The sequence below is a fragment of the Gadus morhua genome, chromosome 1 (genome assembly GCF_902167405.1).
Source record: "Gadus morhua chromosome 1, gadMor3.0, whole genome shotgun sequence".
NCBI lineage: Eukaryota > Metazoa > Chordata > Actinopteri > Gadiformes > Gadidae > Gadus > Gadus morhua.
In genome coordinates, this window is record NC_044048.1 from 27,946,141 (window position 1) to 27,966,943 (window position 20,803).

Here is a 20,803-nt window from a genome sequence, read left to right on the forward strand (position 1 = left end):
TAAATCTGTCCGCGCTGCTGTTATCAGCACTAACTAGAGGCCGTGTTTCTGGCTGAGACCGGACTTCGCCTCTGCAGGCCATTGTTTTCTTCGATAAAGGGTCACGTTTGGATTCCAATCGATCACTCGGGAATCTGGCTGTTTCGGTAAAGCCCCCGCGTCTGTGTGTGTGTGTGTGTGTGTGTGTGTGTGTGTGTGTGTGTGTGTGTGTGTGTGTGTGTGTGTGTGTGTGTGTGTGTGTGTGTGTGTGTGTGTGTGTGTGTGTGTGTGTGTGTGTGTGGGGGGGGGGGGGGGGGGGGGGGGGGGGGGGGGGCAGCCGCCAATTCCGTGGATGGGCGCGGACTGATGGGTACTGGGAGACATACTGGGAGTGTGCTGCTGACTCAGCCTCGACTGCTGCATTCATTTATCTGCACTGCAGTGCTCTACCACCCTCCCTCTCTTTCTGTTCTCTCTCTCTCTCTCTCTCTCTCTCTCTCTCTCTCTCTCTCTCTCTCTCTCTCTCTCTCTCTCTCTCTCTCTCTCTCTCTCTCTCACTCTCCTTCCCTCCCCCTCCATTCCGTCGTTCGCACATCCTCTCCACCGCCCTATACCTCTTCAAAGGCATCTCGGTCGGAGGGAATCGAGTGAAACTACTGTCAGAGTGACGATAAACATTAGTCTATGCTCCACGCGGAAGCGCAATTCAAAGGTGAATTTGAATGGAAACGAATCCCGTGCAGGTAATAGAAAGAGGTGTCCGTGTTTCAATCCAGGGAGAGAGGGAGTATGCAGCGATGTGATCTGTCATGTGACGAGAGAGAGACAGAGACACAGACAGAGAGCGTGAGACAGTGAATATTCCATCATGGTGAAAATAAAATGGTACGGGAGGGGGAGGGGGGCTGAAGAAAGGGAGGGGCTGTATACCCAAATATGCTATGATCTATTCACATCACGACACATTTGAGCGGAGCGAGCTATAGACATTTTTCCATCTCCAGAGTCTCAAGGAAAAAAGGGTCTAACTCCATTCACAAACCCCCCCCATCTCCCCCCTCCCCCCCAGTCCACCTCAAAGCAAATGAGTGGGTGGGGTCAGGGGGTGGGTGGTGGTGGTGGTAGGGGGGGTTGCACTCAATACCTCCTCCCCCTCACAAAAAAAGCCAACCATAGTCCTATTCAGACATGGGCTAGAGAGGATGGGGGGGGGGGATATTACAACCTCGGGCTATACCTTTGCAGGGACCACAGAAAAATGAAAACGCTTTAGTGTAAGGATGGACAGCGAGACACAATGCGTGCGTGGAGGAGGGCTGAGGGATCGTCTATGCTAACATGGGGCCTTTTAACAAATTCAATAGGTCCATTACATTTGAAAGGCTTCCCTGGAGCAGCACGTTGTTTACCGCAGCGCCACTCAGCCCCATGTCAAATGGACCATAATCCACTCCAAGCACAAACAGTCAATATTACAAAATGGTTACCACTCTTTCATGTGGTATCTTTAGTTTGTACACAAAGCCATACTACTGGATGAGACGTGTTTCCCAGAAATGCCAGAGGGGATCAGACCCTTTTCAGTATGAACTGTTTGGGGAAAGGAACCTTTTCGATTCTATGAAGATTGTGTTAAAAACTCACCAGCACACAGGGGTTGTAACTGGAAGGCTGCTTTATTGGTAATAAAAAGGTTCGTGCTCAAATGAAGACAATCTTTCATAAGTTCTTACTAAGAGTCCAAGTGGTTGTGCAACACACCATCATATTGTACTGTATATCCTCTTTTATCTCGGTGTCAAATGATAACAATAGATTGAAAGCACTTTTTCTCGAAAATCTTCAGCAAGGTGAAAAGTATGAACAAAAAAAAGCACATAATAAACCATGCTAAAAAAAAGAAAAGAAAAAATTAATCCTATAATCATGTATTAATACAAAAATAAAATTTCAGATGTAAAGAACATAAATATAGAAGGCAAGCTGCTTTTTCACAAGCGAAGTGGGTGACACGCATAGCACAAAGAACAGTACATCTTGTTTTGATTCGGTTGTTTTTTCTTCTGTTCACGACAAACACTGTTGAACGTCATGATGAAGTGGAGTGAGGCTCGCTGATCCTTACGTACATTTTCTGACTCCTCGTGGAATGTTCTTCTCCATCTTGCAACCTGTCAACTGCCACTAACCCCCTTCCGCTTCCCCACACACCTTCCAGTTTGTAAACAGTCTTTAATTTCTTCTTCAGAAACGTGGCATCGTCGTCCAAATTTTGCAGAAAAAGCAGAAAAAGGCACATGCCATTGAGTGAATACAACACAAAAAAAATGAAAAAACAAATAAAAAGAACAGCGTGAAAGAGAAGCAAGAAGTTTGTTACATATGCATCGTGAACTGTGTGTGTGTGTGTGTGTGTGTGTGTGTGTGTGTGTGTGTGTGTGTGTGTGTGTGTGTGTGTGTGTGTGTGTGTGTGTGTGTGTGTGTGTGTGTGTGTGTGTGTGTGTGTGTGTGTGTGTGTGTGTGTGTGTGTGTGTGTTTGTGTGTGTGTTTCTGTATGGCAGTGTACACGATTGGCCCCCAGGCTAGGGACCGTGTAATTCCGATGCGTCAGCAACACCAACTGACCTCCTCTTGGTAGTGATAAGCTTAGGAAAGGTTGTAAGGGAAGGAAAAGAGAAGGGTATAGTCTCGTATCCTAGACTGGTGCTGTGTGTGTATATATTCGGTGCAGGTGAGAGAGAGAGGGAGAGGGAGAGGGAGAGAGAGAGAGAGAGAGAGAGAGAGAGAGAGAGAGAGAGAGAGAGAGGGAGAGATGACAGTAAGTGAGAAATGTGGTAACACATCAGTCACGATCGGGCTACAATCCATAGCAGGCAGCTCCAGGAACATCGCACATGATCAGTTCTCCGACATAGAAGGGTTGCCAAACCAACCGGTGTTAGACAGCTATTGAACGTGTTGCACACAAATTAAAATGTGACAGTGTTCTTCTGTTGAAAGTATATACATATAGACATATATGTATACATGTATATATCTTTTTGTTTTATATAATATCTATATATCATTCAATTTCCGTCAACAAAGTGAAAAGTGTCTCAAAAAATCCAAAAGGTAACAAATGTGACAAAGGGCATAGTCGGAAGCCATTCTATATTATTGTTGTTATTCATTTTTTTGATTATTAGTAGTAGCTTTTTAAAATTCCATATTTACAAAAAAACACAACAAAGCATGCCGATAAAATAAAAGAATATAGTACAGTATTTATAGTTTTCTCTCAAAAAGTTCATTCTTTTCAGCGATTGTGCCATTTACATCATAGCCTGCACTGTACATATAGTTCTTTTTTTGCATGTTTTTTAAAATTTATTTTTCTGTGTGTATCTATGAACGTATCACTCTAAAACAATACATCCAAGATGAACGTGAGTTAGAAGTTAAGATAGTGGAGATATTTCGCTCCTCCTGTTTCTGTTTCGGGAATGTATTTGGTTTCAGGGTGTGTCAGCCAAACTGATTTTGGAGAGCTCCTATTGTAAACGAACCTTAGACAGCATAATCCTAATCCTTATCCTTATTACTATCACAGACAGGGGGTTCTGGTACAGGCAGTGTTAAACACACCAAAGGGCAGTCAGTGGTGCGACTTTGGCTGTCTTGGATTTTTATGTCCAGCTCAGCCGTTTGTAATAGGACCATCACTCCTGTGTAGAAAAAAACCCACCCAAACCAAAAACAGTCAAAAAAAAGACCAAACATTGGCTAGGTATACACCTTATAAGGAGGCAGTTGAGTATCACCTATGACTGGATGCCGATCGGCTTTGTGTTTTTCTGTGTTTTTTTTCCTTTATATGAAAAAGAGTCGCGAGTGGTGCTTTTGACGGTATTGCGTCAACATTGAGCACTGCTGCTGTTGACCCCTGGAGTATTCCTCATCTGACGCTGAGTGCAGATTCGGGAACAGAAGTGAGCGATGTCGGTGGAGAAAGTCAGCGAGTGCATGGAGTTAAAAAAACAAAAAACAAAGTAAAGAAGAAGAAAATAAAATGGTGCGAGCCTGGGTCCAACACCACACACAGTGTTAAAGAGGTCCCACAATAGCACAATGATACACTGACACACATGGGACTTTCAGCACTCACTCAGACCAAGCCGGTTCCTGACTCGGGGCCCCTGAGCCTTTCCTCCCTTGCTCTCTGTTCACTTGGCAGTCTGAAACGCTGGGGCGCGGGGCTCTCTATCTTTCTTATCAACCCTTGGTGCTGAAATATTGATCCTCTGTTTACCTCGACGTGATACCGCACATATCAATCAGGGCTTCCTCTGCTGTAGCGGCGACAGAACACGGCGTCCCTTCACTCGTCTGTCTACCAAACCGTCGTTTCATAACAAGGGCTTTCCTTGGGATCTCTCCCACTCTGCTATGTAAGCTAAACGTCAGAGTAGGGACTCCATCAAACCTTTTAATCTCTTGCTCAAAGTGTCTTGTTAACATGTGACTCAAAGCCAAATCCAAACAGCGAACTGACACCAACAACAGGTAGTTTCAAGAAAGAGTTTAGTAACATATATCTTCTGCATCTACCTAGAGATCCTTTTTTTTAATAACCCCCTCACCCCTAATGTTTGTCTGCACAGGCACACACACACACACACACACACACACACACACACACACACACACACACACACACACACACACACACACACACACACACACACACACACACACACACACAGACAAACACCTCCCCCACCTCTCTAACATAATCCTTTCCCTGTCTAGAAACCATCAGAGGGTTACCAAACTAATCAACACGGACACAGCATACCCTCACTAATGCCAAACATGGGTTGGCATGAGGCATTGCTTTTGACATCACCAGCTTATTGCCATAGTAACAAGTCAAGCAAATGACCGTTGAACGCGGAGAAGTAAAGTAAGTAAAACCTGGATTTGGTATGGATCGGCTTAGATGGCCACCCAAAGCTCTGTACATCCTCAAAGCGAAGATATGCAGCCCCGAATGCTTTCTAAGTGCATCTAATGTCAGAAATAAAGAGCAGCAAAAAATGAAACCTAACAACTTTGTATTCGTGCTTCCTTACGTCCCGTACATCGGTTAGCCATCCCGATCACACCTCAAACCTCTTTCTCTCTCACCTCCCAATATTCTATCTCGATATACTTATGTTCTGGTATAAACTTCATCTAATCCATCATCACTATCGGCCATTGATACTTCCCAGTCAGTGTCCGTCTCCAACGTATCCGCAAAGCCACGGCAGTGTTCTGGGAATATTAAGTGTCTTTCAGACTATGATTACTCATGCATGATTCCTGATCAAAACATGCCTTCATGCAAGTCATTTCGAGGCATTGAACGAGCACAATAACTAGTTATCCGCTACTCTGTTCAATCGAATCCTCTTCAACCCAAGTCAAAATTGACCATGACCCCCCTACCCGCTCAGTGTGAAAGCCCATGTAGAAAATGTCTTCTTCGATGTCAGTATAACAAAGAGGGGATGGAAAGACTTGTGACATGGGCTGAATGTAATTTTTTTTTGCTGCTGAAACAATGTAAAGATGCCAGAAGCCTCAGCACAAACAAACCAAAATGGTGAGGGTTGGTTAACTTGCTCTGGCTCTCCCACTACTTTCCCCTGTGGTTCCTTTCATCAACACTTTCTTCAACCATTTTCTTTTTCACGCTTCATTGACAAAGGACGTAAACTTAGCGAAAGGAACGCAGACTGTTAACACAGTTCTTATGGAATCTTCCGGAACAGATTCTATAATGGCAGATCTTAGCTGCTGGGGGGAGGGGAGGTGGAGTCCACACGTGGTGGTGGCAGGGATGTAGCAGAGATTTCTGTCCCTTGGTAGTTGGTCCCCAAAGAAGTGTGTGCGTGTGTGTGTGTGTGTGTGTGTGTGTGTGTGTGTGTGTGTTTGAGTGTTTGAGTGATGAGAGTGTGCCATTGGCTGGCACACTTAAAGTCCTTATCTGTTTCGCTTGCTCCTCATGTCATGGTCCCTATGCAGCAGAGTTCCATGGTAGACGGATTGGGTTTGGTTCGTTTGCCACTGACGTCGGAATCTGCGTCAGTGTCGGCAAGTCTGTAAACATTTTTTGTGTTGTTTTTTTTTTAATTTATTGATCTTTAATTGTAAATTCAAACATTTTTTCAATCTTCACGGGGTTTGGGCTCAGAGTTTCATCTGTTCCTCTGTTTGTTTCTAGGATTCAGGGCCGCCGATGAACCCCTAACACTTGGATTCCCGCTCGTCTTTTTGGTTTTTGTCCTTCTCCTTCCGCCCCGCATTGTCCTCGTTCTCCTCCGGCTTCTCCTTGTCGGGTTTGGTCACGCTGTCGTAGGACGGCAGCGAGGCCGTGGAGGGGGTGCTCTCCTTCTTCTCCTGGTTGTTCCCGCCGTTCTCCAGCCTGTTGATGCCGAAGGGGAACCTCTTGAAGATGATGCCCCGCCGGATGAGGTGAGAGCGGAAGGCTTTCTGGATAATCCTGGCCGACACGTCCTCCTGCCTCCGCCGCATGGTGGTGGTGATGGGCTCGTAGGACACCTTGGACGGGTTGGCCGCCACGAATCGCTCCTCCATCTGCTGACGCAGCATGTCCAGCTCGCCGCTGTCGCCCAGCACGCGCTTGGTGAAGGCGAACAGGATGTCCAGGCAGTGGATGCGGTCGCCGCTCACCATGGGCAGGTCCATGGCGATCAGCTCGATGGTGTTGGGCTTGGGCACGCGCAGCGGGTGCTCCAGCGCGTCCGCAAAGTCCCCCAGCTTGGTGAAGGTGATGAACTGCGAGGCGGTGGGGTCGAACTTCTCCCAGATCTCGTAGAAGGTCTCGAAGTCGTCCTCGCTCAGCGGGTCGGCGCTCTCCTCGGTGGCCACGCTGAAGTTCTCCAGGATGATGGCGATGTACATGTTGACCACGATCAGGAAGGAGATGATGATGTACATGACGAAGAAGAAGATGCCCACCGAGGGGTTGCCGCAGTCCCCCTTCACCGACGTGCCCGGGTTCTCCAGGGTGAGGTCGCAGTCCGGGGGGTAGTTGAGGATGGGCAGCAGGAGGCCGTCCCAGCCCCCCGAGGTGGTGATCATGAACAGGCAGATCATGCTGTTGCCGAACGTCTCAAAGTTGTACAGGTCGTCTATGCCGGCCCCGTGTTTCACGTAGCCAAAGTTAGACATGCCAAAGATGGAGAAGATGAACATGACCAGGAAGAGCAGGAGGCCGATGTTGAACAGGGCGGGCAAGGACATCATCAGGGCGAAAAGTAAAGTTCGAATCCCCTTGGCTCCTTTGATTAGACGGAGGATGCGGCCGATTCGAGCCAACCTGATGACCCTGAACAGAGTTGGTGAAACAAAATACTTCTCGATGATCTCCGCCAGGAACATACCTAAGGGAGGCAGAGAGGGATGGATGAGAAATGGGTAAAAGCATTCCAAGTAAAGGCCCTCTTACACATTTAAACAGTCTCTCCTGTTCACGTTTTAAAGTGTAATGGAAGATTCCAATCATTTGAATTGCCAGATTTCCACGTTTTCCGAAGGAAACGTGCCTCCTACCCCGTCAATACTTACCAACAATAGACAGGATGACCACCACTACGTCGAATATGTTCCACCCGTTGGTGAAGTAGTAATGGCGCAGGGCAAAGAGCTTCAGCACAAACTCTGTGGTGAAGACCACGATGAAGATAAAGTTGACCCAGTACAGGACTAACTCTGTTTCGTCCGATTGGTCGTCTGTCTCCACCATCATGGTGACCATGTTAAGGCAGATGAGGATCATGATGGAGATGTCGAACACCTGCTGTGTCACAAAGTCAAACACCATGCCCTGGATCTTGTTCTGAGAGGGTGGAAACACAAGACACAAGTTTGCATGTTACGATCCACCGACCAAGGGCTTGCGCTGGTCAGTTTGACAAATGTGAGCAATGAGCCTTTTTAATGGTACATTAGTACCTTGTTGTAGATCATTGCTACCACTAAAAGCAAGGAGTGGCTCAATCAATAACCGAGTCATGGCGTAATGTACCTGCGGCCGAGGAATAGGTTTTTGTGGCTTTTTCGATCCCAGCTTTTTCATAGCGTTGTAGTACTTCTTCTGTTCCTCTGTCATGAAGATATCCTGACCTCCAAAGTAAAGGGTCACACAAACAAACTTGGTTACAATCTGATAAATAGCTCTGACTAAACTGAGAATCTTTCAGAAAGTAGCTTATCTTTTTCTTCTGTTGGTTGAAGTTGTCAATGATCACACCAATGAAGAGATTGAGGGTGAAGAAGGAGCCAAAGATGATGAAGATGACAAAGTAGATGTACATGTAGATGTTGTCTTCATAGATGGGCTGGCTTTCCACCTGAAAGAGAATCCAAGTGTTCTGTTCATCTAAAGACTTGGATAAAATAACAATACTTCAAACGTAATAAATCAACACGGTTTCACGACTCAACGACAAAAAGGCTGTACCTGTCTTGAATCCACCGCTGCGTACATAATGTCCATCCATCCTTTGAATGTGGCCTTAAAAAACAGAAATATGCATTAGTAGATGTATGCACACAAGCCCAAAAATTACAAACAATATCACAATTCATTAAGAAAAAGAAAATCCAAATGGTTTACAAGAAATAATCAAACTCAAACCAAAAAATACCGGTATGTATCCTGTATTGAAGCTTGTGAATGGATAAAGGAGATGTAGACAAATAGTGTAGAAAAAACAGAAATATGTATCACATACACAGAAAAACAAAGCAATACAATCTTCTAAATCCAACAAATGGGGAAAGTTCAACATTAGTCAAGCACAGAAAACAAAAACAAAGAAGACAACAAAATGAGAGAGAGAGAGAGAGAGAGAGAGAGAGAGAGAGAGAGAGAGAGAGAGAGAGAGAGAGAGAGAGAGAGAGAGAGAGAGAGAGAGAGAGAGAGAGAGAGAGTCTCACCACTTGCAGAAGGGCCAGGTAGCCTGCCCCCACATTGTCAAAGTTGATCTTGACATTCTTCCACCTGACCTCTGTGTAGTTGTCATTGATGAGGGCAAAGCACTCGGTCTTGTTGTTGACCACTTTGTCGGAGAACATCTCCTCAGACGTCTGGTTGAAACAGTAGTAATACTTTCCGGCGAAGAGGTTGACCCCCATGATACTGAAAATCAGCCAAAAGATGAGGCACACCAGCAACACATTCATAATGGAGGGGATGGCTCCCACCAGCGCGTTGACTACCACCTAGACCGGACCAGGGGTGAGAACGAGACAGACACAGTATGAGGGCATGAAGACCAAACATCACCAACCCAACATCCCTACTCCAATCAAAAGCACCACTGCATACTGCTACGGTATCCCACTGAGTGCTGCTGTGTTAGTCCATGGTTGGTCTAGGGTCTGACACTTCATAAGTCAATTTAGACTCTGTGAGGCCGCATTGAGCTGGTTGACTCTGTACCAGTACAAGGCCGAGCGTTGAGTTTCGCTGAGAAAAGAGATCTTCATCAGTCCCGTTCTAATTAGAGCAGCACTGATGTGACTCTGAGACGCTCTTTGATCTGATTAAGCATGTGGCTGGATGGGCCTCGGGAATACTCACGCATTAGCATGCATGCTCACGTACACACACACTCACATACACACAAACACACGCACACCGGGTATGCGGACGAGCCGGGATTCTCAAGCGGTTTGTATGTACGCGAGCACATACATGGGCTCTCTCTCTCTCTGTCTTTCACACTCTTTCTGACATACTCACACACACACACACACACACACACACACACACACACACACACACACACACACGCACACACACACTATATTTACTTTTTTTTTTTTTTTTTACATTTTCATGTTTAAGTATATCCATAGCAGTATGCAGTGTCCATTTACCCAGCCCCTGGGTAAAATGATTACACTAATCCCAATACAATCATCCCCCAGAATAAAACAAAATCAATACAACAGACTACATCAGGATACATCACCCCACACGGCTAGGATGATCCACCCACCCTAGACCTTAGCTATCCCGGTGCTGGTCAGCTCTGTTTGGACCGCTCAGCACTGGGGTAATGCAGGCCGGGCCAGCCTCTCACAGGCAGGCAGCTGAGCATGCATGTCTGTTCTGCTGCTGCAGACTACATTGTGGAGCCATTTTCCCTCCTCTTTTTACGCAGACTACACACAATGGTCTGGGGGTGCCCTGCACAAGATTCTCTCAGCTCGTACACAGCAAAGCTCTCGGGGAGTAGCACAAATCCTGTTGGAACCACTGTAGTGAGTGTGGCATGTAGGCATTAGAACATAGTGACTGCTGTGTAGAGAATATTAAGAAGAACTGTAATCAAGGTGGGGGCAGGGGTTATAGCTTGTTCTGACTATGGCAAACAACTTCAGAACTAAAACATTTTTTAAACGGTGCAGCAGAATATACTTGCGTTAACCGTTATGTTATTCTGTGCTGTACTGTGCAGGATATTTAATCATTATAGGCGGAGAGAATGACTGCTTGCTGTAAGACAATAGGTTTCTTATCTAAAAGATGCATTCCAATTTGGATTTTGCATTCGTAGAAAAGAGGGAAAATGGCTTTAACAAGTGCTTAATCGGATATAACATGCATGTATCATTGCATTGTGCAACCCCAAGAACTGCTTGTAAATAGATAGATAGGGAAATCAGAGGGAAGAAGTAAATAGCTAATGGTTGAGTTTGATACGCCATCAATGGCACATCTGTGTGGCTTATATAAGTGTTGGAATTGATTAAAATCGACAAGACAATGTTGCCCGGGATTACGGTCTTTATTTTCTTATTTATCTGTGTAAGGTTGAAGAGACAACAGAGCATTGGAAATGTCTCAAATATTGAATGGATGAATGGCTTTTGTACAGACCATTTCGTGAAAGGTACATTAAGAGGAAGCAGAACTGAGCATAAAATGACCAGCTGGTTCCCCTTTATCACTGTCATTGAGTCACAAGGGCCTCAGTGTATAATCATGCCATACAACGCAAGTAAAAATGTAATGACATGTCCTCACTCTATTCAAGCATTTCCCTAATTATTTATTTATTGTTTTGTTCCATTATCTTTCATCATCTGTTAAAACTGAATGGCTAGTTAAATCGATGAACATAGCTGTTTGTAAAATGGTACGACAAGATTCTAATTTCTCCTTTTAATTCATCTTGAATGACTGGGGCACCTTCACCTGCTATACCACATGCACCCAATGAATGAGCTAATTCCTAGAGGTACTGGTGTGTCCCATACCATTAGATGTACACTAATGGACATCCCCAAAGGTAACTTTGTTGTTTTGACCAGTCAAGTACTTTTTATACTGTTTGTAAACAGTGGTGTTCCCACTTTAAATGCATTGCTCAGGAATCTGATGTACAGTTTTATGATGAGATTGATGGACTCCAAAAATGAAATTATAATGACTTTAACCATGCCGAAGTTAAGCAGCATCAGATACACTTCCAGTCTCTGGAAGCATTGGAGAGAGTGTCTGTATGTTTTTTAGTTGTGTTTCTTATTTGTTTGTTGTTGTTTTGTCTGTTGTACTGTCGTGTATATGGACCTATATGAGTCTGAAATAAAGATAAATAATAATATGCTTCATAATCACGGCATCATTTCAGATTTGTTTAACGTAATGATAAAGGCTGAAGGAAAACGCTATCCACCGCTGCAAAATGGGGTTTGGTGGCAGAATGTTCCTTGATCATATTGGCAATAAGTTTGTAAATTTGCCATTATAGCCACTGAATACGAGTCCGATTTAAGTTTCAAATTGACATCCAGCGAACCATTGAATCTCAAGGATGTTAAAGCACTTGACTCGACATTCTTCACCTGCTGGTCATTTTTTGGACGTAGTTTTTCAAACGGTAACAAAACGTCTGTTGTTCCCTAAATGTCGCTGCGCTAGCTAAGCTACAAGCCATCGTGGGGTCAGGACAGCAGAGCCCCACCGGCCCTTGGTTGCCTCCCAGTTTCCCGTGGGAGTGGAAGGCAGCAGGGAGCCAGGACCGGCTGTGCGCGCCACAGGGTGTAGTGACATGAGACCAGAAAGGCCAGCCTACCGTGTGAAATGGCAGCCTATTATATTTCCTAAGCTTCTGCTTCTGAGCCAAGCACAGTACATTATTCTTAGAGCGCTGTTCCCGCCTGCTTGGACAGTGTTCCCCATGCTCAAATAATGAGATACGTTTTTTCAACTCTCTGCTATAATGAATAGGACCCAGAGTCAGTCGCTCAATCAAGGTTTCACGGACCCAAGCACGGGTCCTTCAGCAGAAGCTTAGCAAATATGTTCCTCCAAAACCAAACCCACAGCACTGTGTATTGTGTGGTTTCTGTCAGAAGCCCCTGATGCAGATTCACCCTAGACACTCTCTTTCCCGGCAGAGTCAGGATGGATTGAGTACTAGTGGAGGCATTGGGGGGGGGAGGAGAGAGAGAAAGAGAGAGCGAGAGGGAGGGTATGAGGGAAAGTGTCGGAGGGTTGAAGTTGAAGAGTGTGGGGTTAAAAGATATGAGATGGGAGGAGAGAAAGAGAGACTACAGGTGAGAACAACCAGACACAATCTCTCGCCGCCACCAGTCACACTGAGGATCAATCATCAATCTGACAGTCGCTGCCGTGGAGACATGCTGGATGTTGATTCTGCAGAGTTTTGGTGTGACTGGTGAGCGGTGTTTTGCACTGTGGTTCCGTGGTACCTGCTGGTTGTTCTCTGTGCTAGAGGCATTGGAAGATGGTGTGAGGGGGGAGAGAGATGGGGGAGCAGGGGGCATATGAAGGGGTAGGTGGGGCTCTCATTTAAAAGCAGCTGTACAGAACTGACTGGAACTTGTTTCAATGCTCTATGACATTCGAGTCAGTCTTTCTTAGCATAAAACCACGTTGCAGTAACCAACTTTTGCCAATTAAAAAATCTCAAATAAAAAGTTACATAGAAAACAAATCTAGGTTCTTAATATCTGATGAGGCAGCTTTGTATATCTTGGGTTGATTATCTGTCAATTCTATTTTTTCAATTGATAAAGTGGCTGGCAACCAAAATGGCATTATTCAATATCACAGCTGCATCATGACGGTTTTGTGATTACTTTAGGAATGTCGAGAGGCATGGGCAAATGATCTGGTTTGAAAGATGACTTCCTGTCTCTGGAATTTTCCGTTCTCGTTTCTTTTCTCTGCCAAACGCCCCGCCCCCACCCAAACAATGATGTGGGCGACTTTGTATTTGGTTCTGCTTGGGTTTCTACACAAATCAGTTCTAGCATGCTTTAAACTGTATGATGGGCATGCGGAAGGTTCAGCTGCTTAGGTTTGGATCTTACCCTCATCCCTTCAAAACGTGACAAGGCTCTGAGGGGTCTCAAGGCCCTTAGTGTCCTGAGTGATTTAATGGGCCCTAGATCGGAGTAGCCCAGCGCATTAGCTACAAGGCTGACTATAGACACCTATACAAAAACAGAGAGAAGCAAAAGAGGTTCCAAGCCGTTAGAGGATAAGAGAATATTATTCACTAGGGAAGAGAGAGACGGTGGCTCCCCTGGCATGGGCAGTGACTTGCTGCCCATACACAAACACACAGGTAGGCCTACACACACACACACACACACACACACACACACACACACACACACACACACACACACACACACACACACACACACACACACACACACACACACACACCTATGTATACCCATGTATAATATGGGATTTATACATGGATATACATTGAGGAAAAAGGTGTTTAGTATAGGTTTTAGGTGTGTCCGGGTTTTTCTTGTTTGTGTTAGCAGTCGGAGATGGGGAGTGTTTGTCGGTTAATTAGGGACAGACCAGACGTGAAAAGTCCTTTGATACCTGCAAAGAAACTTGGCGGTTGAGAGGGAGAGAAAGAGAGAGAGATAGAACAAGGGATAGATAGATAGAGAGATAAAACATAAACAGATGATAAATTAGGCAGAGAAGTTTGCTACTTGTATTCTTAGTACATCAAACGGACAAAGGGGGACTGGCGGAGCTTGGGAGGAAGAGGAGGAGTTGTGGGAGGGGTAGGAGGAGAGATGTTACCCTGGAGAAGTTAATAAAAACCCAACAGACTTGAGAGCCTTACCCTTGCCCCTCAAACTCTGTCTCTCCGTGTGGCCCCCGGCTTGAGGCATTAAATCCCAAACAATTTAAGACAGACAAACTAATGGAACCTAAGAGAAAGAGTACAGGTAAACATGAACACATCATTCTACCTTCTTTGTTTTTCATGTTTTGTTTGACACATTATAAAATCACACAGCACTTGGAATCAAGCGGAGGAGCCACGGTAACAAAAGCAAAATCAATTAAAAGGTATTCATAAACAGGGAGGGAGGACAGGATAAACCAACGACTTATATGGATACTGGACTCCAGTGGGAGGATGGAATAGCACTCAAGTCAAGGACAGGTCACACACAGTTGTACAGTACACACACAGTAAACAGTAACAAGAGCACTCCATTTTGTAGGAACCGGTGCTACCCCTAGCACTTATGACAGCCATTAGTATGAGGAGTGTGCTATGACGGCCAAGGCTGCTAAACAACCATGTTCAAATCAGGAATAGCACCGGGCCTAGTTTGTTTTGGTATATTGTGGGGCTTTCTAGCTGAGAGTTACATTATTATTGCTTCACAGTTGACAAGGAGGTTCAAAGTACGAGGGCTGAGGTGTGATCGATGAGCGGCACTCAGCGTCCCCTCCATGGTTCACCATGGGAGTGACTCACCCAGTCAAGGTCTGTCTCTGACTCACTGGCGGTAATGGAGCCATGTCAGATAAGCAGGAGACGGCTGTTAGCCACCCCAGAGATGGATGAAGGGGCTGGATTGCGTCCTGCTATCCATTTAAAGTTTGCCGTAAGAATGTAGGGTCCAAGTGTAAGTAAAGCCCTGTTTCAGCTCTGATTCGAACAACTGGGTGGTAGAAATGACAAGGTTTGCCAAGCTAGCTTTTGGATGGCTCCTCAGACTATAGTGACTCTACTCTACTACAGTACTGTGGACTAAAACATGGTCTGATCTCAAAAGCTGCCAAATAATCCTATAATTATCCATATAATCCTTCATAGGTCTTCTGGGGTTTGAATCATGAAAAGGTTTACAGCGGCAGAGGAGTGGCTATGCTAACAAGCTAACAATGATGTTTAAACTAGGGGAAAGAGATCACTAGCCATTGACATCACCTGGCATGTATTGCACTTGTTTGTTTGTCTGGTTTGTTTTTCTTGCTCTCCCTTGGCTTGGTTCTACTCATTTAAGATGCAGCTGAAATGGCCCAGATTGAAATGAAGATGAATCACCATTCACAGTTAATGAATCACCACCTTGTGTCTAGATTCAATCATTCTTGTTCCATTTTCACTACACCGGCCGTGAGCCTGTCTGAACTGTAGAAGGGGGAGCATCGGGTCCTCAGTACAAGGTATAATTAAAACAGATAACACATGTAAAAAAACCTGTAACCAGGCAGCCACTGACACTTACTGGTCAATCTCACCGCAATGGATACACAACATTCAAAGCTTACCATTGTCACAGAGGGAGGAACAGGCAAATTCTTAATTTTGACCAGCATCACAGTGTCAGCAACGACAACAAAAGCCTTATTTTCAGTGGTCCAATTGTGAAGTCAAACGCTTCGAACCTCGTGTCAGACTGGCTTTGGAAGAAGTATATGTACATGGATTTGACGGTTGACTTAGTCTTATCGTATACTATCCATGAACTCCTGTGCGTTAGATAGAGATGTACCTCTCTGTATAGTTCTTGGAGGATGGAGGGCGAGGTGGTTGACCAGCACGACGGGGAGAACGTAAAATAAGGATTTTGCCCTCAGCTGCAGTAAAGTATATGGGAGTTGGGATGGGGTGAGGGGTGAAGGTAATTGTCACCTTTAGCCTGACCCTTTGGAGATTGCCCCCCCATTGGGGGAGCCTGCCCCCGGGGGCCCCCCTCTGTGTGGTAGGGGCCTCAGTGGCCTCATGGTCCGGCTCACAGAGCTCTGCAAGGTCAATGACGTCTGGGGCTGTGATCCCATGACGGCGACGCCACAAAAACCCAAACAGAAACAGAACTAAATCAAAGGTTAAAGTAAAAAACCAGAAAAAGAACACAAAACAAAACAATGCGATAATCAGAGTGAAAAAAAGATAGGAATGAATGAAGGACGGTAGTTCTTACATCATAGTTAGAAATACCGTGGTAGTTGTTTTACGATAGCTTTGTCATGATTACTTTTTTCCTTATGTTTTCAACAACAAGAATTTATCATAAAGATCACGAAAAAATAAAAACAATATTCATAACACAAATATACAAATAAACAAGAAGTATGAGCGGGAAAACATCACACAAAGAGGGAAAACGCTGGTTGAATGATGGTGCCCTCCCCCCCTTCGGAATCCACACACATGGTTTCACCCCACGACAGAACAAGGACAGAAGGGGCACAGGCAGGCCACGAGACAACCCGGACTCAACCAACACATCTTTCAGAGGGGGGGATTTTTTTGAGGGGGAGCCCTCGTGAAGACCATACTTACCGAAGGCCGCATGTCACCCACCATCATTACAGCTCAGCACATTAAAACCACATTCCTCAGGTTCCACTTTCAACAAGGAATGAGAAAGGGGACGGGGTAGGGAGGAAGAGGGTCATTCACTGTTTGGGGAGGGTACAGAAACGCAATGCGCTTTCCCGCGAGATTCCACAACGTCAGCCGACGGCAGTGAGTGACTTGGTCACTGGTATGAGCTTTAGGCTTGTTGTGCAGGTGTATGTGTGGGGTGTTGGGGGAGGGGGGGGGTGCAGTAATAGGCCTGGGGATGACATACTCCATATTTCAGTCAGCCATTTTGGAAGATAAGATGGACCAGTACAATATGGCTCACTAGGACCCTTTTCTATCCACCTTGTGAAACCCAAATTGAAAACAGTAAATTAACAGGATGGATTCAGCTTGTTAGATATTTAACAAGCTCAATCTTGTTCAGAGACTACAGGCTGAACGTAGTGTAATATATTACTATTCCCGTTTTTGAATCAAGGCTCCAAACGACTGCAGACCTGTACATACTAAGCACAGTGAATCTCGTAGCGCATCAACACGACCCTCACAGGCCACTGGGCAGGGGGGTCCATTCACAGCTATCTGCCTGAGGAGTCGGATGCTGCAGAAAGGAGATTAGTTCAAGGACAAGGCATCAACTCAGGGAAGTTCTTCCACCATCCGCTCGTGACCTTAGATCTTAGATGTTGACCCAGATCCATCAAGCCTAAAATGGTCCTAAACGACCTTGACAAAGACAAACAGAAAGAGATTGGACTTTGGTCCTTTCTTCTGTCTTATAAGAGTATCCTTACGTTAAGAGTAAAATTATAATTAATATTTTCATGTTGTCAGTTAAACTTTTTTTCCGTTAAGTCTAACGAGGCCTGAGGACAGCAGGAAGAATGTCCCTGGGTGTGATTTTCCGTACACAAGGATCAGAGAAAGTACACGGAGAGAGAGAGAGGACACAAGGCACGTTGTGACAGTTTAAAAACACACACAGGGCAGTAGACGGCTTCACACAGCAACACTTTCCCACATCGTCTAATAGTAGTGCTGAGAATGCCTCGAAAATGTTTCAGACATCAATAAGCCTGGTTATTGATTGGCCAATTCTAATTTGATGCATGGGCAACACAGCCCTGGGTTCAAATTTGAATCGCTTGTTTTACCCTCAGTGGTAATACAATAGTCGGGGATGGGGGTGGAGTGGGGGGGGGCAGGGGTCTGACTTGGCCGTTCCTTGCTTGTGGTTTTACATTGAAAACGGAGCATCGCTGGGTTCACAAGCAGGAAATTACTGTTCATATTGAGGCATCTCAGACTTGACAAGAAGCAAGTATAAGGTTTCCTGTTTCAACTGTGGATGAACTGTGAAAGGTGATGACAGACGTGGCGGAGGCCCTTCAGGTCGACAGGCTCCAGAGGCCTTTGTAAAGTCAAGTCGATCTGTTTGGTCTTCAAGACAGGAGCTTTAAATACCTGCGTCTAGCACCACGTCTGCTGACCCCGACGCAGTCCATTCGTTTAGCTGTTCTGATTTGCTGGCACTGTTCTGATCTGTCTCTCTCTAACCACACCCAAGGGGCAACTACAGAGGAAATGGGATTTATAGACAGAGACGTACGCTCCACAATGTTTTCGTGAAGTAAAAATACAGAGAAAAAGACAGAAAAGGACAGACAAGCAGTCAGACTCACAGATGGACCGATTTACAAATGATACGAGGTTGATAAATGAAGAGACAGACAGACGAAGAAACTGACAGACAGACAGACAGACAGAAAGACAGACAGACAGACAGACAGACAGACAGACAGACAGACAGACAGACAGACAGACAGACAGACAGACAGACAGACAGACAGACAGACAGACAGAGAGAGAGACAGACAGAGTGACAGAGAGACAGAGAGACAGATAGACAGAGAGACAGAGAGACAGAGAGCCAGAGAGGAGGACAAACAGACGGACAGATAGACAGGTGGATACAGACAGATGGGTCTATTGTGTTGCTTTTGGACCAGGGTGTGGTTAGGCCAGGACTAAGGATCCCTCTCACTGTCTACACTACGCCACACACAACACCGAGGGACAAAGGAGCTGCACTTACATCCACAATGAAGAAGTCCAACCAACACCAGGCGTTGGTGAAGTACTTGACAAACCCGTAGGCCACCCACTTCAGCAGCATCTCCAGGATGAAGATGTAGGTGAACACCCTGTCCGCGTACTCCAGAACGATCCGGATGGTCTTCCTTTGCTCGATGTACACGTCCTCGAAGGCCTGGGACGGGGGGAGGCAGGCGTGCGTCGGTTAGGTGCGCACGTACGTACTACGTAGCAGGCTGATGATTTACATTTCAACTGAATGACACGTGTGCAGCAATACAGATCAATTGGGTGCTGATTACTAGCAATGATTTGCAGCAACCACACAAGCACAAACACACAAGAACAAACTCACGCACACACTCACACACGCACACACACAAACCGACACACTCCTACGCACACTACGACACACGCACACAGCTTGATTAATATCTTTGTGAACAGCCAAGGCACGACACATTCTTACTTTAGTAGCATTCGAAGTGCCAATACGGCTCTCTGTATCACCAGGAATAGAAAGATCCCCCCACCCCCGTTTTGATAAATGGTTGAGTCCATTAATCACCAAGCACTGATCCTGCCAGCCCACCCACCCCCACCAGACAGCACAGGGCCTGTGAGGGGCAATTTATCGCAGCACAGACCAGCCCGTTTCATTTCAGCCACAAAGGGACGTTTATTGACTCATGTTTTCATCACATATTGAATACTGCTGACATACCTAGCAGTATATAACCCACACTCTCTCAGTATATAATCGTGATATACCCATTCTCACCCGTTAATGTGAAAACACGAAGCTCGACTGGATTTCATGTTTTATGATACGAGGATTCAACGTCATCATTTATTATCATAATATAACAACACTGAGAAATGTGTGTTAATATGATTATAAAAAAAAAGTCCAAAAGACGTCAGCACAAATCTTGTGTTGAGCTGTGTGGACGTGTCTCTCTCACCAGGGCTCCACTGCTGAGCAGGATCATGAAGATGATGAGGGTCTCGAACCAGTTGTGCTCCACGATCAGGTAGCAGGTCTTCCTCAGGAACCACCAGGGCTTGCCCCACCCGTGGGTGATGGGCACGTCACAGCACTTGTACTTCGCCACGCAAGCTGAGGAGGGAGACATGTTAAATACACATACACACATATAGTAGGATCTACACAGACACAGACACCCACACACCCATCCCCCCCCCACACACACACACACACACACACACACACACACACAGATAGACATACAGACATACATTACTCTTAATGCATGTCTGTATGTAATTTAATTGTGTGTGTGTGTGTGTGTGTGTGTGTGTGTGTGTGTGTGTGTGTGTGTGTGTGTGTGTGTGTGTGTGTGTGTGTGTGTGTGTGTGTGTGTGTGTGTGTGTGTGTGTGTGTGTGTGTGTGTGTGTGTGTGTGTGAACCCTGAGGGGCTATATTGTGCTGTGTGGTGAACGTAATTGAGGTTAAAGGAGTCATGCTTCCTAGTTCCTCCTACCATCTGTCCAACAGGCAGCTGGATCCAAGTACTCCTCCACAGTCTCCACCACAACCTCCTCCACAACATCTGGCTTGATGTCGATGGTGCTGCCCTCCGACGAACTGGTGTCGTCCATCTGATGGCGTTCACACACATGAACACACAGACACACGTAAATGAATGCATCCAACCGAAAAGCCAAAGAGCCCAGAGCAAAATACACAGACACAGACATACACACATACAGAATACACACCAACATGCTATAAAAGCCTGTTTCAAAATGCCCAGCTCCTAATGGGCTTCGTTTAAAGGAGGGGGTAATTACATTTTCCCAAACCTCTGAAATGTACACTATAATGAGTGTAATCTGATTCATCTAAAGTCCATAAAGCTCATGTGATGTTACATAATATCATGTTTTGCATCCTCACTCGCTATGAAAATCGGTGGAAGACTCTTAGGAGTGAGAACCTAATAATTGCATTTAGAATCCCGAGCACAAGTTACAACATTGATGTGAACCTCAAGCCCAAGAAGAACCTATCATCAAATAGCAGA

The 20,803-nt window shown here is 45.5% G+C and overlaps 1 protein-coding gene across 1 annotated transcript in view; it reads right to left on the bottom strand.

The window, feature by feature from the left end:
* Positions 1–1,636: 1,636 nt before the first annotated feature.
* The window catches only part of scn8aa (sodium channel, voltage gated, type VIII, alpha subunit a), a 49,935-nt gene continuing 30,768 nt past the window's right edge, over positions 1,637–20,803 (bottom strand). Inside the window, 10 exon segments of the mRNA XM_030360788.1 lie at positions 1,637–7,412; positions 7,597–7,867; positions 8,057–8,161; positions 8,244–8,381; positions 8,492–8,545; positions 8,971–9,255; positions 13,384–13,506; positions 18,757–18,930; positions 19,721–19,875; positions 20,261–20,378. Coding sequence (XP_030216648.1) covers positions 6,253–7,412; positions 7,597–7,867; positions 8,057–8,161; positions 8,244–8,381; positions 8,492–8,545; positions 8,971–9,255; positions 13,384–13,506; positions 18,757–18,930; positions 19,721–19,875; positions 20,261–20,378 — 2,583 coding nt within the window. The 3' untranslated portion in view covers positions 1,637–6,252.